Raw genomic sequence first — 19,642 nt, 5'->3', positions numbered from 1 at the left:
CCTTGAATGGCCTCCTGCAGGCGTCTCTCCCATCTGAGGTGAGCTGGCTGGGTATCAAAGAGAGGATTTTCATGGTGGTGTTTCCTGAGCTGTGGAATGCTTTACCCAGAGAGATTCACGTGGCATCTATCTTGTTATCCTTTGGGTGCCAGGTGAAAGCCTTTTCATGTTCCCAAGCTTTTTAAATGGACTTCCTGCTGTCTGCTTTATGCCGCTTTGTGTGTTTGTGTGCAGCTTCACTCTTCTTAACCAATTTATTCTCATTATTTTCCACCGTGAGAATATAATTTAAGGATGGTATAAAAATACCCTCCTCCCTATGATAGAAGACAGATATATATCCTCCAGTTCATCTAGCAACTGGATGAAATTCCAGCTAGGGAAAGCATGTTGGTTGAAAATCAACAGAGATATAATGTTCTACAGCAAAGGCAATACTTTTAGCATAAGCCCAGCAGCTATTTGTTGGCTTGGCCCTGCCCAGCGGATCACGGCAGCACCAGGGCTGGTCTGCTATTATCCCTCTCCTTTGTTCACGTAGGCATGTCTAATCTGCAAAGCCCACCGCTGTAAGAGTTGGCCCTCTGGTGAACTTTCCATTTGAAGATTAATCCTACATCTGAGGGGGTTATCTTAGGGAAAGTGGGAGGGGAATGCTCTTCAGGCACAGAAGATTTAAATAGGGGATTTAGAAGGGGGGGGGGAAGCAAAGAGATTTTATTTCCTGAGTTTCATAGCAATGCCAGCTGGTTGCCTATATTGTTATAACAATCTTTATTACGGTCCATAGACCCATCAATTCGTTACCAAGCGATACACAGCTGGGACACCCCGCCCTCAAGCCACTCAGACATCTTACTCAAATTCGGAATAGGAAACATTAGTTCTTGTGACCACCGATAAAAACTTTGCCACTGCTGGTGTTCTGGCATTTGACCGGTCTTCCAATAGGAACCTGATATAGAAATCCTCTGATTTTCCTGGGAGCAAGGCTAGCAGGGGTGAAATTGTTATAACAGGGATGAGGAAACATACCCTCCCAGAGGGTATAGACTACAACTTCCATCATCCATGACCTCTGGCTGGACTTGTTGAGGCTGATGGGAGCTGTAATCCTGCAGGAAGGCCACAAGTTCCACAAGGTGCTTTTCATATTTCTGTTAATTCTGATGCAAATTAAAATGAGCCTAAAGCCTGGTTTACTTATTCTGCAGTTGACCACATAGGGATAATTTCTCCTTGCCAGTCCTTCACCTGCTAGGGTTTTAAAAATAAAGTACCGTAGGAAGGCAGATCCACCAACACTTACTGACACCTGCATCTGACTTGATCAAACACATGAGTCAGCTGGACAGAGTCTTACCCACTATGGTGAGGGCAGCAGTGGCATAACTGGGGGGGGGGGAGAGAGCAACGACCCCCCCTCACAATGGGAGCACTGTGCTCACTAAGACAGGAAGGGGGGGTGCAAACCAGCAGCACGCTTGGGGGAGACGTTTCGGCAGCAGCCCTGCAGTTGCATCTAAATTTGCACCTATACCTATAAATTAGCAAATGCAACTTTTATGCATATCCTTTGGTGATATGTTTGTGGCCACCCTGCTTGAAGGAGAGAACATGTCTGGAGAGTTGCAGAAGGAAGAAAAGGGAGTAAATGACTTTGATGAAGGAATAGAGAGGATGCTCAATCAGATCTGCAGATGACACCAAACTGGGTGGGATAGCTAATACCACAGAATCAGGATTCCATATGAATGTAACAGATTAAAGGATTAACAAAAGGAAATCCAACAAGGACAAAGGGAAGGTTCTACACTTAGGCAGGAATGACCAGGTACGCAAATATAGGGTGGGAGACACACCTGACTTGCCAGTAGTGCATGTGAAAAGGATCTAGGTGTCTTAGACCACAAGCTTAATGTACATCAACAGTGAAATACTGCAGCAGCAGCAGCAGCAGCAGGAAAAATCAAAACAAAAAAAGCCTAATGCAATTTAAGGCTGCATCAGCAGAAGCACAGTGTTCCAATCAAGGAAAGTAATAGTACTACTTTATACTGAAACCAATGAGATTTCAAAGGGCTTAACTTTGGAAGGTTCACGTACAAAATTGCTCCTTACTATTCTTGCCTCTTTTTGAATATTAAACTTTCCTGCCTCTGAACTGAATCAGATCTCCACGACCCCTGGTATTACAGGACATTGGGTAGGATTCATTCACCTCCAAATAGGTTTCAAGTGGGGGAGCGGGGAATAAGAATTTGTTTCAATGCTTAATTTCAGCTATGGCTGTGTGGGATCCTAGAACTGAGGGAGAGTGTTTATTATTTTATTTTAAGTTTCCACAGAATTCTGCTTCTGGCCCACTGCTATCAGGCTACTACAACCAACTCACTTACATTTGAAATTAGAGAATTCCATTTTCATTGCAAAGGGTATGGATTCTCACCTGACAAGAAGTATATTGTCTGTTTATTATTTTATCTAAATGCCCAGTGGAAAGAACCAAACAGGATTTGAAAGTTTGCAAGTTCTTTCTAGTTTGGCTAACTGATCAAATAAAACAATGACATCACCTTCCAGATCTTTTAACACTTCCCCACTGCTGCCACCAGATGGCGCTGTGACCCAACAAAAGTCTAGAAGGCCAGCTTTTTGTATACATAGGGTTTCCTTCAGAAGAACTTACTGCTTTATTAGCCTCTAGTTAATACTACCACCTATTTGGTTTGTATCAGTAAAATATTGTAATTTTCATACAATTAAATACCACCACCCTGTCCTGGTTTCACAATTAAAAGTGAGATTAACACCAAGCGTGCGTCCATCAATGGAACTCTCTGCTCCAAAAGAGCAGATATTGCAGTGAGTAATGTGAAGTTGCCAAGTTGGATAGGAAGCATCCAGCCACCGCCTGCAAAAGAGCATGTAGATGAATGCACATTTCTGCTCATCTTGCACTGAATGGATGCCCCCTTCTGCTGTCTCTCTCAGGTCAAGAAAGCTGATTTATGTGCAAACCTGTTTGCGTGGGGATTGGACCCTTTATCACACGTATTTTCAAAAGTCTCTATTTGCACTACCTTATCCACCACCGGTGGGACCCAGGTGGCGCTGTGGGTTAAACCACAGAGTCTAGGGCTTGCTGATCAGAAGGTCGGCGGTTCGAATCCCTGCAACGGGGTGAGCTCCCGTTGCTCGGTCCCAGCTCCTGCCCACCTAGCAGTTCGAAAGCACCTCAAAGTGCAAGTAGATAAATAGGGACTGCTCTGGCGGGAAGGTAAACGGCGTTTCCGTGTGCTACTCTGGTTCGCCAGAAGCAGCTTTGTCATGCTGGCCACATGACCCGGAAGCTGTCTGCGGACAAATGCCTGCTCCCTCGGCCTATAGAGCGAGATGAGCGTCGCAACCCCAGAGTCAGACACGACTGGACCTGATGGTCAGGGGCCCCTTTACCTTTACCTTTTATCCACCACCAGCTGAGTTGGCTTCCCCCACGATTTAGGGGGCTGGTTCCACGCGATGCGCTGGTGTCACTTGGGGAAGGAAGGGATAAACTTCCCCAACCCACAAGTTGTGGTCTCAGTGACGAATCCCTTGTGCCAGGAATTCGAGGGTAAGTGCAGACATGGCTGCAGGCTACACATTTAGCAGAGTGTACAGTTTGAATCAGAGTTTTCAAATTGTTTGCCAATTGCAGGTGTTGAACAAGTGCTGATGTTGCATGCCTTCATTCTACTCAGCTGTCACAGCAAACAGTTTTTGCTTCAAGCCCCAGATAAAATGAAAAACACTATTTTTGTATAAAGTTGTTGCCAGAGGTTTTTTTCAGCCGGACCTCACTAGAAGTCAGTTCCGACACCTCTCAGGTGGGTGCCATTGCCATTATAAGAGAAGAAGGGAGGCATTTGTGGTGAGTTCCAGCACCTCTTTCTCCAGAAAAACAGGATTTGGCACTTAACTTTCCAAGTGCAGTTTCACTCAAGGCTGAGCTGAAATGTCCCCAATACCCTCAATACCACCCTCTCTGCAGTCAGCAGTTGGCAATTCTCCTTTTGGAGATTCTCAGGTGCAGCAGTGAAAGAAGGTAAAGCCAGCAGTGAAGTAGTCACCACTGGGTGTTATGTATTAAGTTAACTGCAGTATTCCTTCTGGCCACCGTGGCTGCAATTCTTACCCTGCCCACTGTGGCTGCAGTTCTCACTCAGGTCCACAACATGCAAATGAAGGATTGAGAGTGCTGTTCACGGATTGGGTAGCTAGGGGAATTTTGTTACTGTTGCAAGTTACTGAGTACTATATAAGCCAGTTGGCTAAGCTACTGTTCAGTCTGTACTCAGAGCTAGAATAAAGAGCTGGTTGTTTTGAGAGCTGTGTCTTCATCCTTCTTACCCACTATTCTACACTGGCGATGAAGGTGGGATCAGGATGCAGCAAGCCACAGCCAGAGCTGAATCATTGAGCTGAACACTTGAGAGCTGGAATCACTTAAGAGCTGAATCACTGCTGAGGCTAGCATCCATCCCTGCGCCATCCAGTCGGCATCAGGGAACCATGGCTTCGCTACTGCCTCTACCTCCATATTCTCCAGCAACTGAGTCCTGGCAGTCTTATATGGCCCATTTTGATTGCTATATCGAGGCAAACGGTTTTGACCACATATCAGACGATCGGAAGAGAGCCCTTTTCCTCACTGTCTGCGGCTCATAAGTTTTTGAAACAGCTCAGGCTCTCGTCGCACCAACTGCTGTGCAGACCACGCCTTGGGAGACACTGACAGAGAAGCTCAATGGTCACTACGCACCAACGGTATCAAGGATCGCTGCCCGCCATGCATTCCATCACCGGAACCAAGCCGAGGGGGAGACGATTAGCAACTACCTGTCTGCTCTCAGGAAGGCTGCTTACCATTGTGAGTTCAGAGACTTGGATGACGCCCTGCTTGATAGAATTGTGCGTGGTGTATGGGATGAAAAGCTGCAGCGCCGCCTACTTGCCAAGCCAGACCTCACCCTCAAGCAGGCCATTGATGAAGCCCAGGCCACGGAGCTGGCAAAGCACTCGACAGTTGAGATTCGCAAGGCCAACAGTCCAGTGGTTCCAAGGAAGCCGACCCCAGTCCACCATGGGAAAATCAGTGAATCAGAGAGCTCCTCGGAAGAAGAGGAAGATGTCTGCCGTGTTAAGCGGGAGCATTGAAAACTCAAAAAGCGGACAACGGACAAATCAGCCTGTGCAGGTTGTGGCGGTAACCACCCTCGATACAAATGCCGTTTCAGGGACGCCATCTGTCGACATTGCTCCCGTAATGAACACCTTGCAAGGGTCTGCCACTCGTCTACACCAGCAAACACACCCCCATCACCTGGAATAAAGAGGTCATCAGTAAGGTCCGTCAAAGAGAACTGCCACGCCGTCATCAACTCAGCGCACCTGAGCGGATCGTTGGTTGCGCTGAAGACTCCATGCGCCGGAAGATCTATATCACTGTGATTGTTGAGGGCAAACCTTGTGAAATGGAAGTTGACACAGGTTCTGCCATGTCCATCATCTCTTGGAGCACCATCAAAAGACTGGTTCCCAAGGTATCCAAGAGACAACTTGACTCCCATCACCTACACTTGAGAGACTATCAAGGAAATAGCATTCCAGTTGTAGGTGTGGGCAGTTTCAGGGTGGCCTACAAAGATTTTTCAGGCCCTCTGAAGCTAGTGGTGGTTGATGGAAATTGTCCCAGCCTGCTTGGACTGGACTGGTTCGCGTCCTTGGGTTTGGAAGTCACTGGCATCCACAACGTTTCACAGCTAGAAGTAGACGCTCTCCTCAACGAGTTTTCAGAAGTGTTTGATGGGACCTTGGGACAATATGTGGGGTCGCCCATATCGTTTAGCCTCGACCCATTAGTTGCGCCCATCAGGATCAAGCCACGACCTTAATACTAGGAGCAGGAATTTCTTCCAGTCAGACAGATCTTAAGCAGGATATGTAATCAGCTCTTGTAGGGCCGAGATGTTTGCACACCTGAGCCCCCCCGCCCGCGCCAATGGGTTCTCCTATGCAACCTTTCCCAATATGTCCCCATGCATTGACCATCCTGCAGACATCTTGTCTCATGAGCCCAACTGCAGGAACAGTTGTAGGAGAGGGGGAAGGGGAGATGTGACTATCTGCAAAAGTGTTAAGTACCCACAACTCCTCCCCCCACCAGTTCCTCATCAGTGTAGTGCCATCCTGAGGGGACTGTGGGGAAATCAGGCAGCCTTTCTAATGTCCTGTCAGATGACTGGTTTAGTTCTTGCTTTAGGATAAAATGTAAATATGAAGGAAAAGTGGAAAAGTTACCTTAATACTAGGAGCAGGAATTTCTTCCAGTCAGACAGATCTTAAGCAGGATATGTAATCAGCTCTTGTAGGGCCGAGATGTTTGCACACCTGAGCAAACAAGAAATTCATTCCTTTGAAGAAATGTCTCTAACAGGTGCTAAAAGATTTTCTTTAGAAATTCAATTTAATATGTAGACTCAGGGTTGACAGTCCAGCAATCTCTGATTAATAATTGCATTATTAATCACCCAGATTGCAGCAAATGTCACTTCAAAGTCAAGGTGTCCCTTTGTCCCACCCCTCAAATATTTGATGGAAGCAGGTCAAAGCAGGCTTTGAAACATTAGTGAACAGAAAGGCTTTGTATTCTGTACGTGGGCACATTGATGGCCATGATTGCTTAATGACCTTGGGTGAACTATGAACTATTTACTAAACCAGAGATCCAAAAGAAGAACAGAACTCATTGAGATTGTAATGCTTACCTAGGGTTGCCATATATCAAAAGGCGGAAAATCCTGACACAAATGTTGTTCAGCTTTCCCTTTCCCTTTTTGCGAAATCTCAAAACAATAACCAGTTTTAAAGCTATTTTTAAGGAAAGTCATCAAAAGCTACTATCCATGTACACTATGTCTGGATTTTCCTGGACATTTCAGTGATTTCCACCTGGACACCCTTTCCGACAGCTGAATCTCGGCTACGTCTGGGAAATTCCGGACATATGGCAATCCTAGCTTACCTGCAGGGAGGGGAGAAGATGAAACTTGGGATTGAGGGAGGGAGGGTTCTGCCTAGGGAGGGGGGAGAAATTTTATTCCATTAAAGGTGGACTATGAGAACCAAAACCGTCAGGCTTAAAAATTCGCACTTTGCTGAATTTTGCAATGTAGTTCTTCAACCAGTGTCGACAAAAATGCATATATTAGGTGAAAGGGTGTATAAAAAAATAATATATTAGTGAAAGTAACATGCAAAAATGCATTACAGTAGGTGAAATCGCTTGTAAACATGTGTATGCCAGTCAAAAACTGCATACAAACATGTATAAATTAGAATAAAAATTCACTAAAATGTTGGGGAATTTTCATGCAGGCAGCAGAGCCATACTACCACATGTGGCTGGTAAAGGTAAAGGTAAAGGGACCCCTGACCATTAGGTCCAGTCGTGACCGACTCTGGGGTTGCGCGCTCATCTCGCATTATTGGCCGAGGGAGCCGGCGTATAGCTTTTAGGTCATGTGGCCAGCATGACAAAGCCGCTTCTGGCAAACCAGAGCAGCACATGGAAACGCCGTTTACCTTCCCGCTGTAGCGGTTCCTATTTATCTACTTGCATTTTGACATGCTTTCGAACTGCTAGGTTGGCAGGACCTGGGACCGAGCAATGGGAGCTCACCCCGTCACAGGGATTCAAACCGCCGACCTTCTGATCAGGAAGCCCTATGCTCAGTGGTTTAACCCACAGCGCCACCTGGTAAGCTCCATTTAATTAAGTCCTGCAGCAGCTACATGTGGACAACTTCAGTGTAAGAGGGGTTTGCATAGTATGTGGGGAATCTACTGTGTAAATTCATGTCCTGAGCGAAACCAGGCTGCGGGTTAATGAAATAGCAATTTTCTTCTGTGAGTATTAAACTCCACTTGGCCAATATTGGGTTTTGTTCACCTTATATCACAGCACTGACTTGTAATTTGGTATTTTTTTCCACTATATGGCTATGTGAAATAATAGCAATGTACTTGGGGTGTGTGTGTGTGCCTTGGTGGGATCCTTGGTCCTCACTGCCTGATGTTGAGGATGTGGGTGCTGCCTTTGCATTGTTCTTCCATGAGCTTCTGGGTTAGCCTGAAAAGTCGCAGGGCATGCAGATGGCACCCACCCTACGGTTCCATCCAAGTCAGCATTGAGAGGCACCCTCTGATTTCCACAAGACCCAGTAAGTGTAGGAAGGAGCAGAGTTTACTGGTTCCCACGTCACCTGAGTCACGTAGAAAGCTGCACAACTAGAAGATTGTTTTAGGCATTAAATTGCATCTCATGGGGTGGCAGGGAAAAGAGAGAAGCCATTCGGAGAGAGAACTCTCTCTGCATACAGACCAAATAGGATACGTTGAGATCATGTGTATCAGCTGCCGGTTTCCCATATATTCGGATTGTGCATGTCAGGCCAGAGAGATTGTTCCTCCTGTGCTAAATAACAGATTTGGGGAGGGATTTTTGTTGAGACTGCATTATCGGTTAATCCTTCTGCCGAGGCCCAATTCTGCACCGACGCCACAGCTACAATCTACAGGTTGGATTTAAAGGTTCACACCACTCAAAGTGTGTGATTGGCTTGGTTGTCATATAGAAAAATGGTGCTCTCTTTGCATGGAGACAACCACTATTTTCATGATATCTCCCTCCCCCAATAAAAAAATTATTACACAGCGTGAGTTGGGAAAAAAATTCTTGGATATATATTTTATTTGAGTGGTTTAGAATATCATACAGTAAACAAGATTTCTGTAAAAGTTAATTTATCCATAGTGGTGCGTTTCATAAAAATAGTTGCTCACTTACAGCCTTTCTGTGACTATTAATACATGGAATTATATTTATAGCGATAGAGCTGTACAAGGTAAATTCACAGCTAACACTACACAGAAATATTATTTGGAATGGGGTTTAGATGATGCGCTGTCTTCACAGGTTATCAATTACAACCGCATAAAGCAATTACTGCACAAGGATTTTCTGGGCACTTGCAAATCGGAGTTTATGCAAGCATAATCTCAACTATTTACTCCCCAACGCTGTTTGTTTCTGTTCATTATACATAGGAAATAATATTGATGGATGTGCATTTCCATTTAGATTAGGGAAATTTTGTCCAACATCCAGATTTAATAAATTAACAACGAATTATGCCAAATGTCTAGGTTGGAGGATAAAGATATATCTCTAATTTCTTAATTAAAAACTATATATATATATATATATTTATATTTTGTAAACAGCTACATATCTTTGTGCTTTCTTAAAAAATTATAATGGGACTAGTTCTTAAAATAAGCATCTTGTTTAAAAGGTGCAAAATCCTTTCTTTTGACTTATCCCAACTATTGTAGAATGATGCCTCCGTATCTCCTGAAGGAAAAATGAAGCTCCAGGAGCTCTTTCTGATAAATGAGCTGGGAGAGCCGGCAAGAGGCTGTTCTCCTGCGCTGCACATCACCAGAATGGCTAACATCCCATCACTGCCTCACAGCCTTCTCCAAATCAAAACTTCCACCAAAAGGATGTTTGCTCCATCATCGAGCAATGTATTTCCCAGTTACATGAGAGTTTGCCAAACACATCATTCTTAAGCATAGTTATCTTTGTGATTTTTATTTATTTATTAAAAACCCCACATTATTACAGAGTTGCTGTTGTTTGTATTGCTGTTGCTGGGAAAATAGCAAAACCTCTCAGGGATAAAGAATTGATTAATGGAGCTCATTGGAGAAGCTGTACTTCACCGGCGTGGGTTGAAATGTTCTCATGGCACTTGAAATTCGAAAGTTAAAAGCAAGAATGTTCCGAATAAAAATATGGAAGCAAGATAAGAGCTGGATGCCTGATGTATATATGACTTTAGATAACGGATGAGGATGTCTTTTGGAGCTCTGCCTTAGAATTTCTTAGAGTGTGATGGGAGACAAAAACTCAAGGATAGTCATATTAAATGAGAGTTGGACAAGTGTTGAGGCAATTATTAGTTCCTGCAGGAGATGGAGGCTTTCCGAAAGGAAACTGCATTTTTCAATCTTTCAAGAATCACCTTCTCATCATAGTGGCCTGGAAACTGCATGTTATACAGTTCTCCAAGTCAAAATTTGTATGGTACCAAATAATCCTGGTGCATGGGGGGCGGGCGGGGAGTGTAAGTAACCTGTGGCAATCTCCTTTTTGAGGCTAGGTTTGTGGATACAATTCCACCCCAACATACAGAAATATGGGTTGTTCACAAAAATGGCAGTAGAAATGGTATCGCACCAGCTAATCCACTAGGATTGCACACTTTGCATAACGAATTATGCTACTGGTTTGGGGTGATCTTTTCCAAAGTGTTAACAGTGGAGACATGTCATGGATATACAATTTTCAAATGCTTCAAACCCCTGTCTGGATATGTTGAGAACAATTTATTTACAACATTTAACTCAGATAAAAGATTTCTTTCCCCACTTTCAGCTTTCTCCGTGCAGTTTTATTTAAGGCGATGTTCCAGTTTGTGATTGCTCTAACTTCTTCCAGTTTCTTGATATAAAGTTTGAACGGAAATCCAAAGTCCTTCATGCAGTGGAAAACAACATACTAAAGCTACACTGCACTGTCCATGTGGTTGACTGTCCTTCATATTATTTTGGTTTTTCTTCCATAGCTGCCAAAGTCTCTGAAATGAAACTGGGGGGACTTTAGGGTCACATTTAAATACTGCGTGACTATACGCTGCTTCAACTTATTAGGACGCTATGCACGTTGTCATGGAAATACATGTTATTGTTTCCATTTCTCAGTGTGTTGAGCATGTATGTGTGTGTGTGACAGTTAAAATAAATTAAAGTAAATCAATGCGAGACAGACGCTAAGAAGGATGTTCTGCATCACTGCGAAACAGTTAGAAGGCAACAGTCCCTGATTTATCTGCTCATAGCTGAAGTGCCAGATTTTAGTACATCAGGTAGCTTGTCAGAACCAGGGATCTTCCACGGTCCTGGTGAGACAGTTGCCTTCCGGGCTGCCGTGTTCGTGCTACGTGTGCTAATGGAGTGGAGGTGTCCCTTCCGTGGGAACTCGCTGAGCTTCCGTTCAGATTCCTTCTGGCTGTGATCCGTGTCACTTCCGTGCGAGCTGCTGCTATTGCTACTGTATGTCTTTGTAGCACCAATGGAATCGAGCTTGACGTGTTCGGAAGCTGCAGCCAACTTCTTCCCTGTGGCACTGTGATCTTTTGCACCGAGCGACCCCCCTCTTTTGCTTTCCATCCACTTGGATCTCCCGGCCAGTTCATCGTTGGTTCCTGCACACCCAAGATCTCGTGCCACAGCCTCGGCCATTGTGCTCAGTCCAACCGCCTTGCTTTCTGACGCCGGCCGGCCGCTTTCACCAGCCTTACCCTTGCCTTCTGAGCTTCCTTTCCGAGAAGCCTCTTCATGCTTTGACCTGTCTACCTTTTTAGGACTTGCAGACCTCTCTCTCTGCTCACCTACCCTTTTCTTTTTGTGGCCGTTTGCTGAAAGCTCCTTTGGTTTCCTTACATCATGTTCCCTCTTGATATCCCATGTTGGCTCTGGGTTTATCTGGTGGGAAGGGTCAGAGGGTTGGGCTAGATGTGATGAAGATAATGGTGAGACAATGTCGTCAAGGGAAATAGTTACTTCCGGCAGACCTGGGGAGGTGGCAGAGGGAGAACTCCAGGAGTTTGGTTCGTCTGTTGCAACAAAAAGGAACAACAGTTATTTCCGCTGCTCTTTCACTCAATCCGCATCACAATTCCTAGTAGTTAAATTTAAACTCTAGAGACATTTTTTTTCAGGTGTAAGTCTCCCCCTTAGGTGGGAGGAGGTGGGGAACCAAGACAAATCATGCCAATGCAAATAGTGATCATTGACTTTGGAACTTGTGAACAGCTCTAAATGTTAGCTTCTTAGGGTCAGCGGGCTACACATGACATGGCAATTGTGACTGGAATTCCCATCTCCTTTACCTGCTCTTCAGCTTTCTGGGGGCACTTTAAGTTAGGGAACTGATTCAAGGGGCAAAGTGTAGACAGACCCTCCCTCCCTCCCTCAGTGCCATAAGCCTAATCCAATTTATCCCCCAAACCATTGCTCATGATTGCTCTTTCTCAAATAAAAAGATGTTGAGAGCTCCAATCAGGGAATTCCTACATCGTGTGTAGTTTCACCCTTACACACATAGGCTCAACTTTGCTATGAAGAAAAACACTGGTAAAAATAGGCTGGATTAACCATTATACTACGCACCCTACAGAAGGCAGATAAATTCATACTGGAGCAATATCTATTTTGTAATTCACTGAAAGCACTGTCCTTACTCTTCTAAAATAATCCCAGCTTATTGTCCATCACAGCTCATAATGGCTTGTTAATGTTCTGTGCTGCCATTATGGATTGCTCTGCAGATCCTGTGATCATTCTGTGGCCACTTCAAATGTTACACATTTCACACAAAGAAAGCACTTCTATATATGAAAAAAGACTGATTTGGCTGAATACAGACTATGTTAGTTGAAGCTAGTTCACACTGAAACCACTCAAACTTAAGTCACGACTAACTTGCCACATTTATCTAAATTGGTCTAAAGACCAACTAATGTAGATTGGATCTAACACATTGGCTGTGGTGCTATGGGCAGGTGTTATGATTTTCTGTAATTAAGCAATTTGTTTTGTTAAGGTTGCAATTCTTTGCACCCTTACATGGTAGTAAGCTTCATTGGACACCACGATACGTACTTCCAAATAAACATGGATGCTGCTGTGTTGTAAAAGGCCAAAAACTTGCAAGCAAACAAAAAAGCAAGGAGCCACATTTCCAAATGTGTGCATTCAAGTATACGTTTCATTAACATAATATGGACGTATGTTACTGAATTCACACATTCTGAGTTGTGGCTCCTTGTTTTTGCAGCTGTTGTGGACAGGTGTGAGACAAAATGACACACCAGTGGAATATAGTGGGAAAATCTTGTGCCAATCCACTTAAAAAATAATTTGAGCTGAACTGGGGTGGGTGGGTTTTGTGAACATAGACTTGGTGATTTGGTTATGCTCAAAAGGATGTGAAAGTGCTTCCAGGGGTGGGGGGTGGGAATGGAGGAATGGAAGGCATCTCTATTACCTTTGCTGTGCTGGATTGTGCAATGGTAATGAACTTACTACAGCTTGGCAAAAGAGAGAGCCATGTTCCATATAAACATTTGGGAATAAGAGTGCACCTGAATTCTACTCATTCTACTCATCAGAGTATACTTAATAAAAAGTGTGACTGAATGCCCATTGCAATGAGCAATAAGCACAAGTTGATAAGTACAGAAGGGGCTTCAGACTGATTCGCCTGTGTGAGTAAAAAGAGGTTTTTGCCTTTAGGCCCATCGGTCGGGGGCTCCTTTGGGCTTTCCACATGCTCAAGGCAAACACCTGCAGCGAGGCCCTTCTTGTGCAAACCCTGTTCAATCTAGAACCTGGCAAAATCTGAGTTACATCTTCATCTAGCTTCCCTGATGTCACCATGCAGTCAAACCTGAATAGCGCTGTGATGACATAATGTTCACTACATGATCCCGATGGGCTGTATGAACCTAGAAGTCTGCCATCAAAGTAGTAGTGGATCAGGGAAACAATGTTTTCAAAAATAGGTGTGAAAACAGCACAAAGTGGAAAGCAGAGGAATGGGAGGGTGAAATCCGACTTAGTCCATACCTTAGGGGAAACCCACAAAATCCACGTTTCTTTTGAAGCAAGACATGAAACAAAACACAGTCTTCATTCAAAATTTACGCTTTTTTTAAATTTTGCTGTGCAGTTCTTCAGCCCAGTAATCTGTACAAATATGCATATACTATGGTAAATGCATTCTATTATAGAAAATTGCTTTGCAAAACCTGTATAGGTTTAGAATAAATTCTAAAACTGGGTACAAAATTGGAATGCATTGTTGGATACAAAAATGTGTGTCTTACGGTAGAAGAAATTCACACTAAAAAGCTGGTGAGTTTCCATGAGGACGTGGTTTGTTTTTTAATTGCAAACTGATATGGGAATGTAGAGAACTGAACTTTAGATTAGAAAAACAAGAAAGAGAGAGAAACTGAAATGGACAGAGTAGGACAGTGATGGAGAACCTATGACACGTGTGTCAGCACTGACATGCATAGCCATTTTCGGTGACACGCAGCCACATGCTGAGACCTCACTTCCGGCCGCCGGCGGAATGCCACAGGTGACGCATCTCTGGGGGCCTTGTGGACTTCCGGTGAGACAATATGGCAGTCAGCACGGAGCCACGGAGCTCCTGAAAGGCACCAGCGCTGCAGGAGCTGCCGGACCAAAACCGCCACCGCCACCGCCTGAACACTGGGGGCCACCAGTGGCAGCAACCGGGGAGCTGTTGGACCCCACCCCCACCCCGCGAACTTGACGGACGGCCTCGAGGCACTCCAGAGGCCGGAGGAAGAAAAAGGAAGCCCCGGTGCCGCTGCCGCCGCCCCCGTAAAAAAGGAGGGAGAAAAGAAGGAAAAACAAGGCAAGGGAGAACAGGGGTCCGCTCACTCCGTTGCCATCCCCGTCGTCCCCACCTCAAGGGAGAGGAAGGGGCCTTTGGAGGACCGAGAATAACCCCGACCCCGACCTCACTGCTGCCACCACCGCCACCTCGCTGCCATCCCGGGAAGAGAGAAGAGACACCCAAGTAAGCTGAAACCCCTTCCCTGTTGCCTCGCCGCCATGCAAGCATAGCCGAGTAAGAGGAGAGGTGGGCTGAAGAGGGCTACAAGGAGGCACAGGCCCAACCCGAGCCCACCTCCCCAGCGGCAGACCCATTGGAGGAAGGCCTGAGCCCAGAGTCCCACTGGGAAAGACCTCTGGGTTTCTCCTTATTTCCCCTCCACTTTTAATATATTTTAATTTTTTTAAAAAAAACTTTAATTATTTTCTCCTCCCCCTTTTCCTTTTTTTAAAGGGGAAACAATTATACATTTTTGTTATTTAAACTATAAATATCGCGAAATTATGGTTTTTATCTCGAAGTGACACACCACCCAAGTTATGCTCGGTTTTTTGGCAAATTTTGACACACCAAGCTCACTGGAGTAGGTGGTAGTTTTCACATCCCTTGAAAGCATACAAATTGCCTTCAAAGTGTTTGAAGGTGAAAATTCAACAGAGCTCTATTTAAAAACATCCATCTTCATAAAGGCAGGTAACAAACAGCTCCATTAATCTGCCTCTCCAAATCATTATTGAAGAAGGAGAAGGCAAAACTCCACACCAGTTGCAGGTCTAATCAGTATCTACTGATCCAAGGCTGTACCAAATTATCGTTCACATATAAATAATTACCAGGCACAAATTCAGTTTCATGAATTATATGCAGAGCTATCTAACAGATTTGAATCCCTTCTGCCTCATATTTTACGTAGTAACAAGCCCCAAGGGGCTTAGACTCCAGCATTTTACAGTGAGAAGATGACAGGGAGGAGCGCAAGGGGAATGTGAGTGGATACCCCTACTCTACTTGGTTTCTTGGGCACATGGGGATACAATGGCTAGTCTGCACGTCCCACTAAGTCAAACCATTGCTACGTGTGAAGGTGTGAGCATGTGGCCACTTGGCTGCTGTACCTTACTCAGCTAAACTATGGCTTGGTTTAGCATGTTGCCCATGAATCCTGCCTGCCTGAGACCTAGGTGAAAATTCTCTTGATCTGATGACCTGCCTTGTAAACCCATGCACTGCCAGCCTTCCTCTTTCTCTAGCTGAGGGTGCACAGGAAATTATTACCACCTTTGCTATCATCACCATCACCATCATCACTGTTACCTGTGTTGTTTTGGGGGTGGGGGATTCAAAATCTCTAGGGTGTATCATAGGCCATTAAGATAAAGTGATTTGCTGCTCAGAAGGAAAACCTTTAAAGAGCTCTGTTCAAAACGTAATGACTCAATTGGAATTGTTGAACCATTACTAAGATGATTGCTTTTCATAACATATCTAAACATGAAAAATGCACAATTTTACGCTTTAAAGCCATTGGTTTAATGATTTTTCTCTTTCTGCGCTTACAGGAAAATTCTGGGGGCAAAACCCCTGAGGTTTTTACTCTTTAACACTTTGCACAAGTATAAATGAAATAGGGCAGGCATCCCCAAACTTCGGCCCTCCAGATGTTTTGGACTACAATTCCCATCTTCCCTGACCACTGGTCCTGTTAGCTAGGGATCATGGGAGTTGTAGGCCAAAACATCTGGAGGGCCGCAGTTTGGGGATGCCTGAAATAGGGTATCTTTTCCTTCTCAGCTCCTGCAGTCTTATCAAACATCAGGTGAATGTTTCAGCAGTGTTTCTGTCTACTACGCAATTGCAAGAAAGGCGGTGGGTTTTACTCTCTACTGCAGATGCAGCTAATAAAGACCACAATGCTAAGGTTGGGGTGGTGTCATATATCACAAAGAATTTGTTTCATTTCGGCCTTTTGGCTTGAAATCTTAGCACACCAGCTATTCTTGTAACTAGGGGTTTCCTGCAACCTTTGCTCAATCAGATCTTTGAGTCACAACCGGCTTTGTTTTGCTGCTTCCACATCACAGCACTGGAAGACATTACTTTAAAAAGCCTGTAAAAAGATATATTACAAGCTTGTTTTGATGATGGCCTGGGAAACACTTAGCAGACTTTGTTCAATTAAGAAGAAGCAACAAAAAGCCACCCAAGCCTCAAATCCTTCCATCGTGATTTAAGATATTGCTTAGTTCAACTTCTCTCTTCTTTGTCTCTCCATGGCTGATTCTGTTGTTCACACAGCCTCACTGGGTCTGGGTCTCTCCAGAAGGAGAGCAGCTACCAGGCCTGTGCAGAGGGCAAGGCGAGGGCAGCCAGGTCCTCTTGCCCGTGTTGCTTTTTTGTTTGAGTTTATGGCTTTCTTCTAAGGAGACTCCTGCCCTGGGCCTCAGACAACCTGGGCCTCAGACAACCAGCCTGGCAGCCACTACTCCCTTGTTGCACATGCATTAAAATAACAGCTCAAACACCTCTAACTCTCTGATCCTGAACAGGGATGTTACTGAGCACTGCAATTACAGGCAGCCCACCCCATTGCCGTGTGTGCACAATATGTGCACAATATGTGCATCATGCCGAACCTGGAAGTGACCCGGAAACGTCATAAAGATGTCACTGAAACATCACTAGGAGGGAAGAACAGGGGCAGAACAGGGCGTTTGCAGGCTTTTTAATGTGTTTCAATTATACATGATTTCACCAACACGCGTGATGCCTCAGAATGTAACCGGGGGGGGGCTTCCTGTACCCATTCTGTGGTTTGCCTTCAGCTGCTTTGCACACCTACATACACTGTTTAAGTGAAATTAAATATGAATCAATAAATGCTTTTTACTAGTCAAGTAAATAGTCCCATAGTACACTATTATTATAAGCTTATGAAGGTATGAAAGGAACCAGTATTCGTTTTCATTTACTGTTTCTTTTTATCTCTTTTCATCTACTTTTTAAGAAACTATTTAGCTCCTTATTAAATCCCTTTTGCCTAACTGCACAAAAACCGATTTCACACTGCACACATATATTGACACTGAATAAAATGTGTCTAGCTGCACATTAGAATAAACCTTGTTCCTTCTTTGCATCTTTACACTTTTTTTCCATTTGAGAAAGGTGAGAGCCGTAATAGATCATGGAAAATCTTTGCTGAGCGAGTGTTCTAGGGTCCTTAAGTTGTCTTTATTCAAAAAGACCGCCAATTCCCTTTTCGTGACCCACTTTTTTGAAATGACAGCTCAAACACTGCAGTCTCTAGAAAAATCCCTGATTTTTGTGAATATTATTTTGGAAAGCAAAAGACTAGCTCCACAAGGAATGAAGATAAACATTCTACGAGAAAACCCATCACAGTGAGGGAAAATGAACAATCCAACTAACATATCCATGAGATGGATACCAATGGATCAAGAGGTATTGTCCTTTTCAAAACTCATTTCATCTGAAGGTGGAATTGATTCTAATGGAACAGGAACATTCTAAAAAGCAGTGAGACTTGTTTTTCCACATTATTTTTTTTTTATTGAACAGCAACTTTACACACTCAGGAACAGGGAAAAACATGCTTTTGGGTCTCATTATCTGAAAGGTGATGATAGAAAAGAAAGGAAATAATTGCAGAATTAGCATGAAATCTCCATTGAACTTTTCCATTTATTTTTTCTCACAGTTATTCATGTTAAGTTCTAATTTGTGAATCATGATGAAAGAATGAAGTATTATGACTTTTCAACACCATCTTCAACCCCTTGTCCCCGCTTACAACATGCACACACCACTTATTCTGCATCTTCCTCTCCCAAACTGTTCCAGTGCTCTTGATGCAGGCAAGATTGTTGCCCACAGGCTTCCATGAGCGACCTGGGGTGCATCAGAAGTGAGGAGGTGGGGATTAGGTTAACGTGTCCACTTCCCAGTGATCCTGATGCTGCCAAAATTGCTGTAATCTATTCCCCTGCATCCAGCTGACAGCTGGTCTGTGCGGGGAAAGGAAGAGCAGCTTCCCAGGGCCAGGCAGGCTGCATGGAGAGGGGTTAAAGGCTTCATGCATCTGCTCCAGTACATCACACGTTTTGAGCTTTGCCACCCCAATTTTATGCATTAATGCTTTGACATCTTTAAAGTGACTAAAAAGGCAACTTTCCTATTAATAATTTCCTTTCCTTCTTCAGATGAACTCCATCTGGGGAGGAAGAAGTCCTACCAGAATATAGCTTATGCAGAGCAGCAGGAAAGCTGCAAAAAACTGTATCACAAGGTGCTGTAGAATTTGAAATTATATTGAGTTTTGGATTAGTTTTTATCAATCTAATTAAGCTAGAGTCAGTCATAAGATGGGTCCATAAATAATGTAATAAAAGGGGGCAACTTTAATAAATTAGTAAATGGGCTATATATTATATACGTGGAATAATTTAGGAGTTCAGTAGTGCACAATTTATTAGCCACCATCCTGAAGGCATAAGTGCCTGTATGCTGATTGCTTTCTGTGCCCTTACGTAATCTCACTGATAATGACCAAGGCAACCCTCCTCCCTCCCTCCCTCCCTCCCTCCCTCCCTCCCTCCCTCCCTGCCCCTTCTGCCCTGCTCAGGAGGAGTCAGGAGGGCTGTGCTTCCTTGGCCTCTCCTAGATCGCTCTGTCTGCATATTTAGCAATGCAACCAATAAGCCAGGGGTCCCCAGACTACGGCCCCCGGGCCGGATGCGGCACAATTGGCCTCCCAATCCGGCCTGCGACGATCCCCGCCGCCCGCTGCCGCCGCCTGCTCTTGCGGTGCGCTGCGCGGTGGCGCGCTTCCAGATCGGGAAAAAATTGCCGAAAATCGTTTCTGCGCATGCGTATGGGCCTCTCCCGACCCAGAAGAGGTCATTTCCGGTGCACATCCGGGTCGGGGGAGGTGCACTTCCGGGTCGGGGGAGGCCATACGCATGCGCACAAACAATTTTCGGCGATTTCCCCGGCCAGTAAATGGGTGTGTGCATGCGC

At 44.6% G+C, this 19,642-nt stretch overlaps 1 protein-coding gene across 17 annotated transcripts in view; it reads right to left on the bottom strand.

The window, feature by feature from the left end:
* Positions 1-7,800: 7,800 nt before the first annotated feature.
* The window catches only part of MAGI2 (membrane associated guanylate kinase, WW and PDZ domain containing 2), a 587,732-nt gene continuing 575,890 nt past the window's right edge, over positions 7,801-19,642 (bottom strand). For 13 of the 17 annotated variants that reach the window (XM_060279499.1, XM_060279498.1, XM_060279503.1 and 10 more), the window contains one exon: positions 7,801-11,786. In XM_060279499.1, the coding sequence (XP_060135482.1) occupies positions 10,996-11,786 (791 nt within the window). In that variant the 3' untranslated portion in view covers positions 7,801-10,995. The remainder of the gene's footprint in view (positions 11,787-19,642) is intronic. The other 4 variants (XM_060279510.1, XM_060279512.1, XM_060279514.1 and 1 more) reach the window with 2 other exon arrangements.

This window comes from Zootoca vivipara, chromosome 10 (assembly GCF_963506605.1).
Source record: "Zootoca vivipara chromosome 10, rZooViv1.1, whole genome shotgun sequence".
Taxonomy (NCBI): domain Eukaryota; kingdom Metazoa; phylum Chordata; class Lepidosauria; order Squamata; family Lacertidae; genus Zootoca; species Zootoca vivipara.
This window is presented reverse-complemented; position numbering and strand designations above follow the sequence as displayed.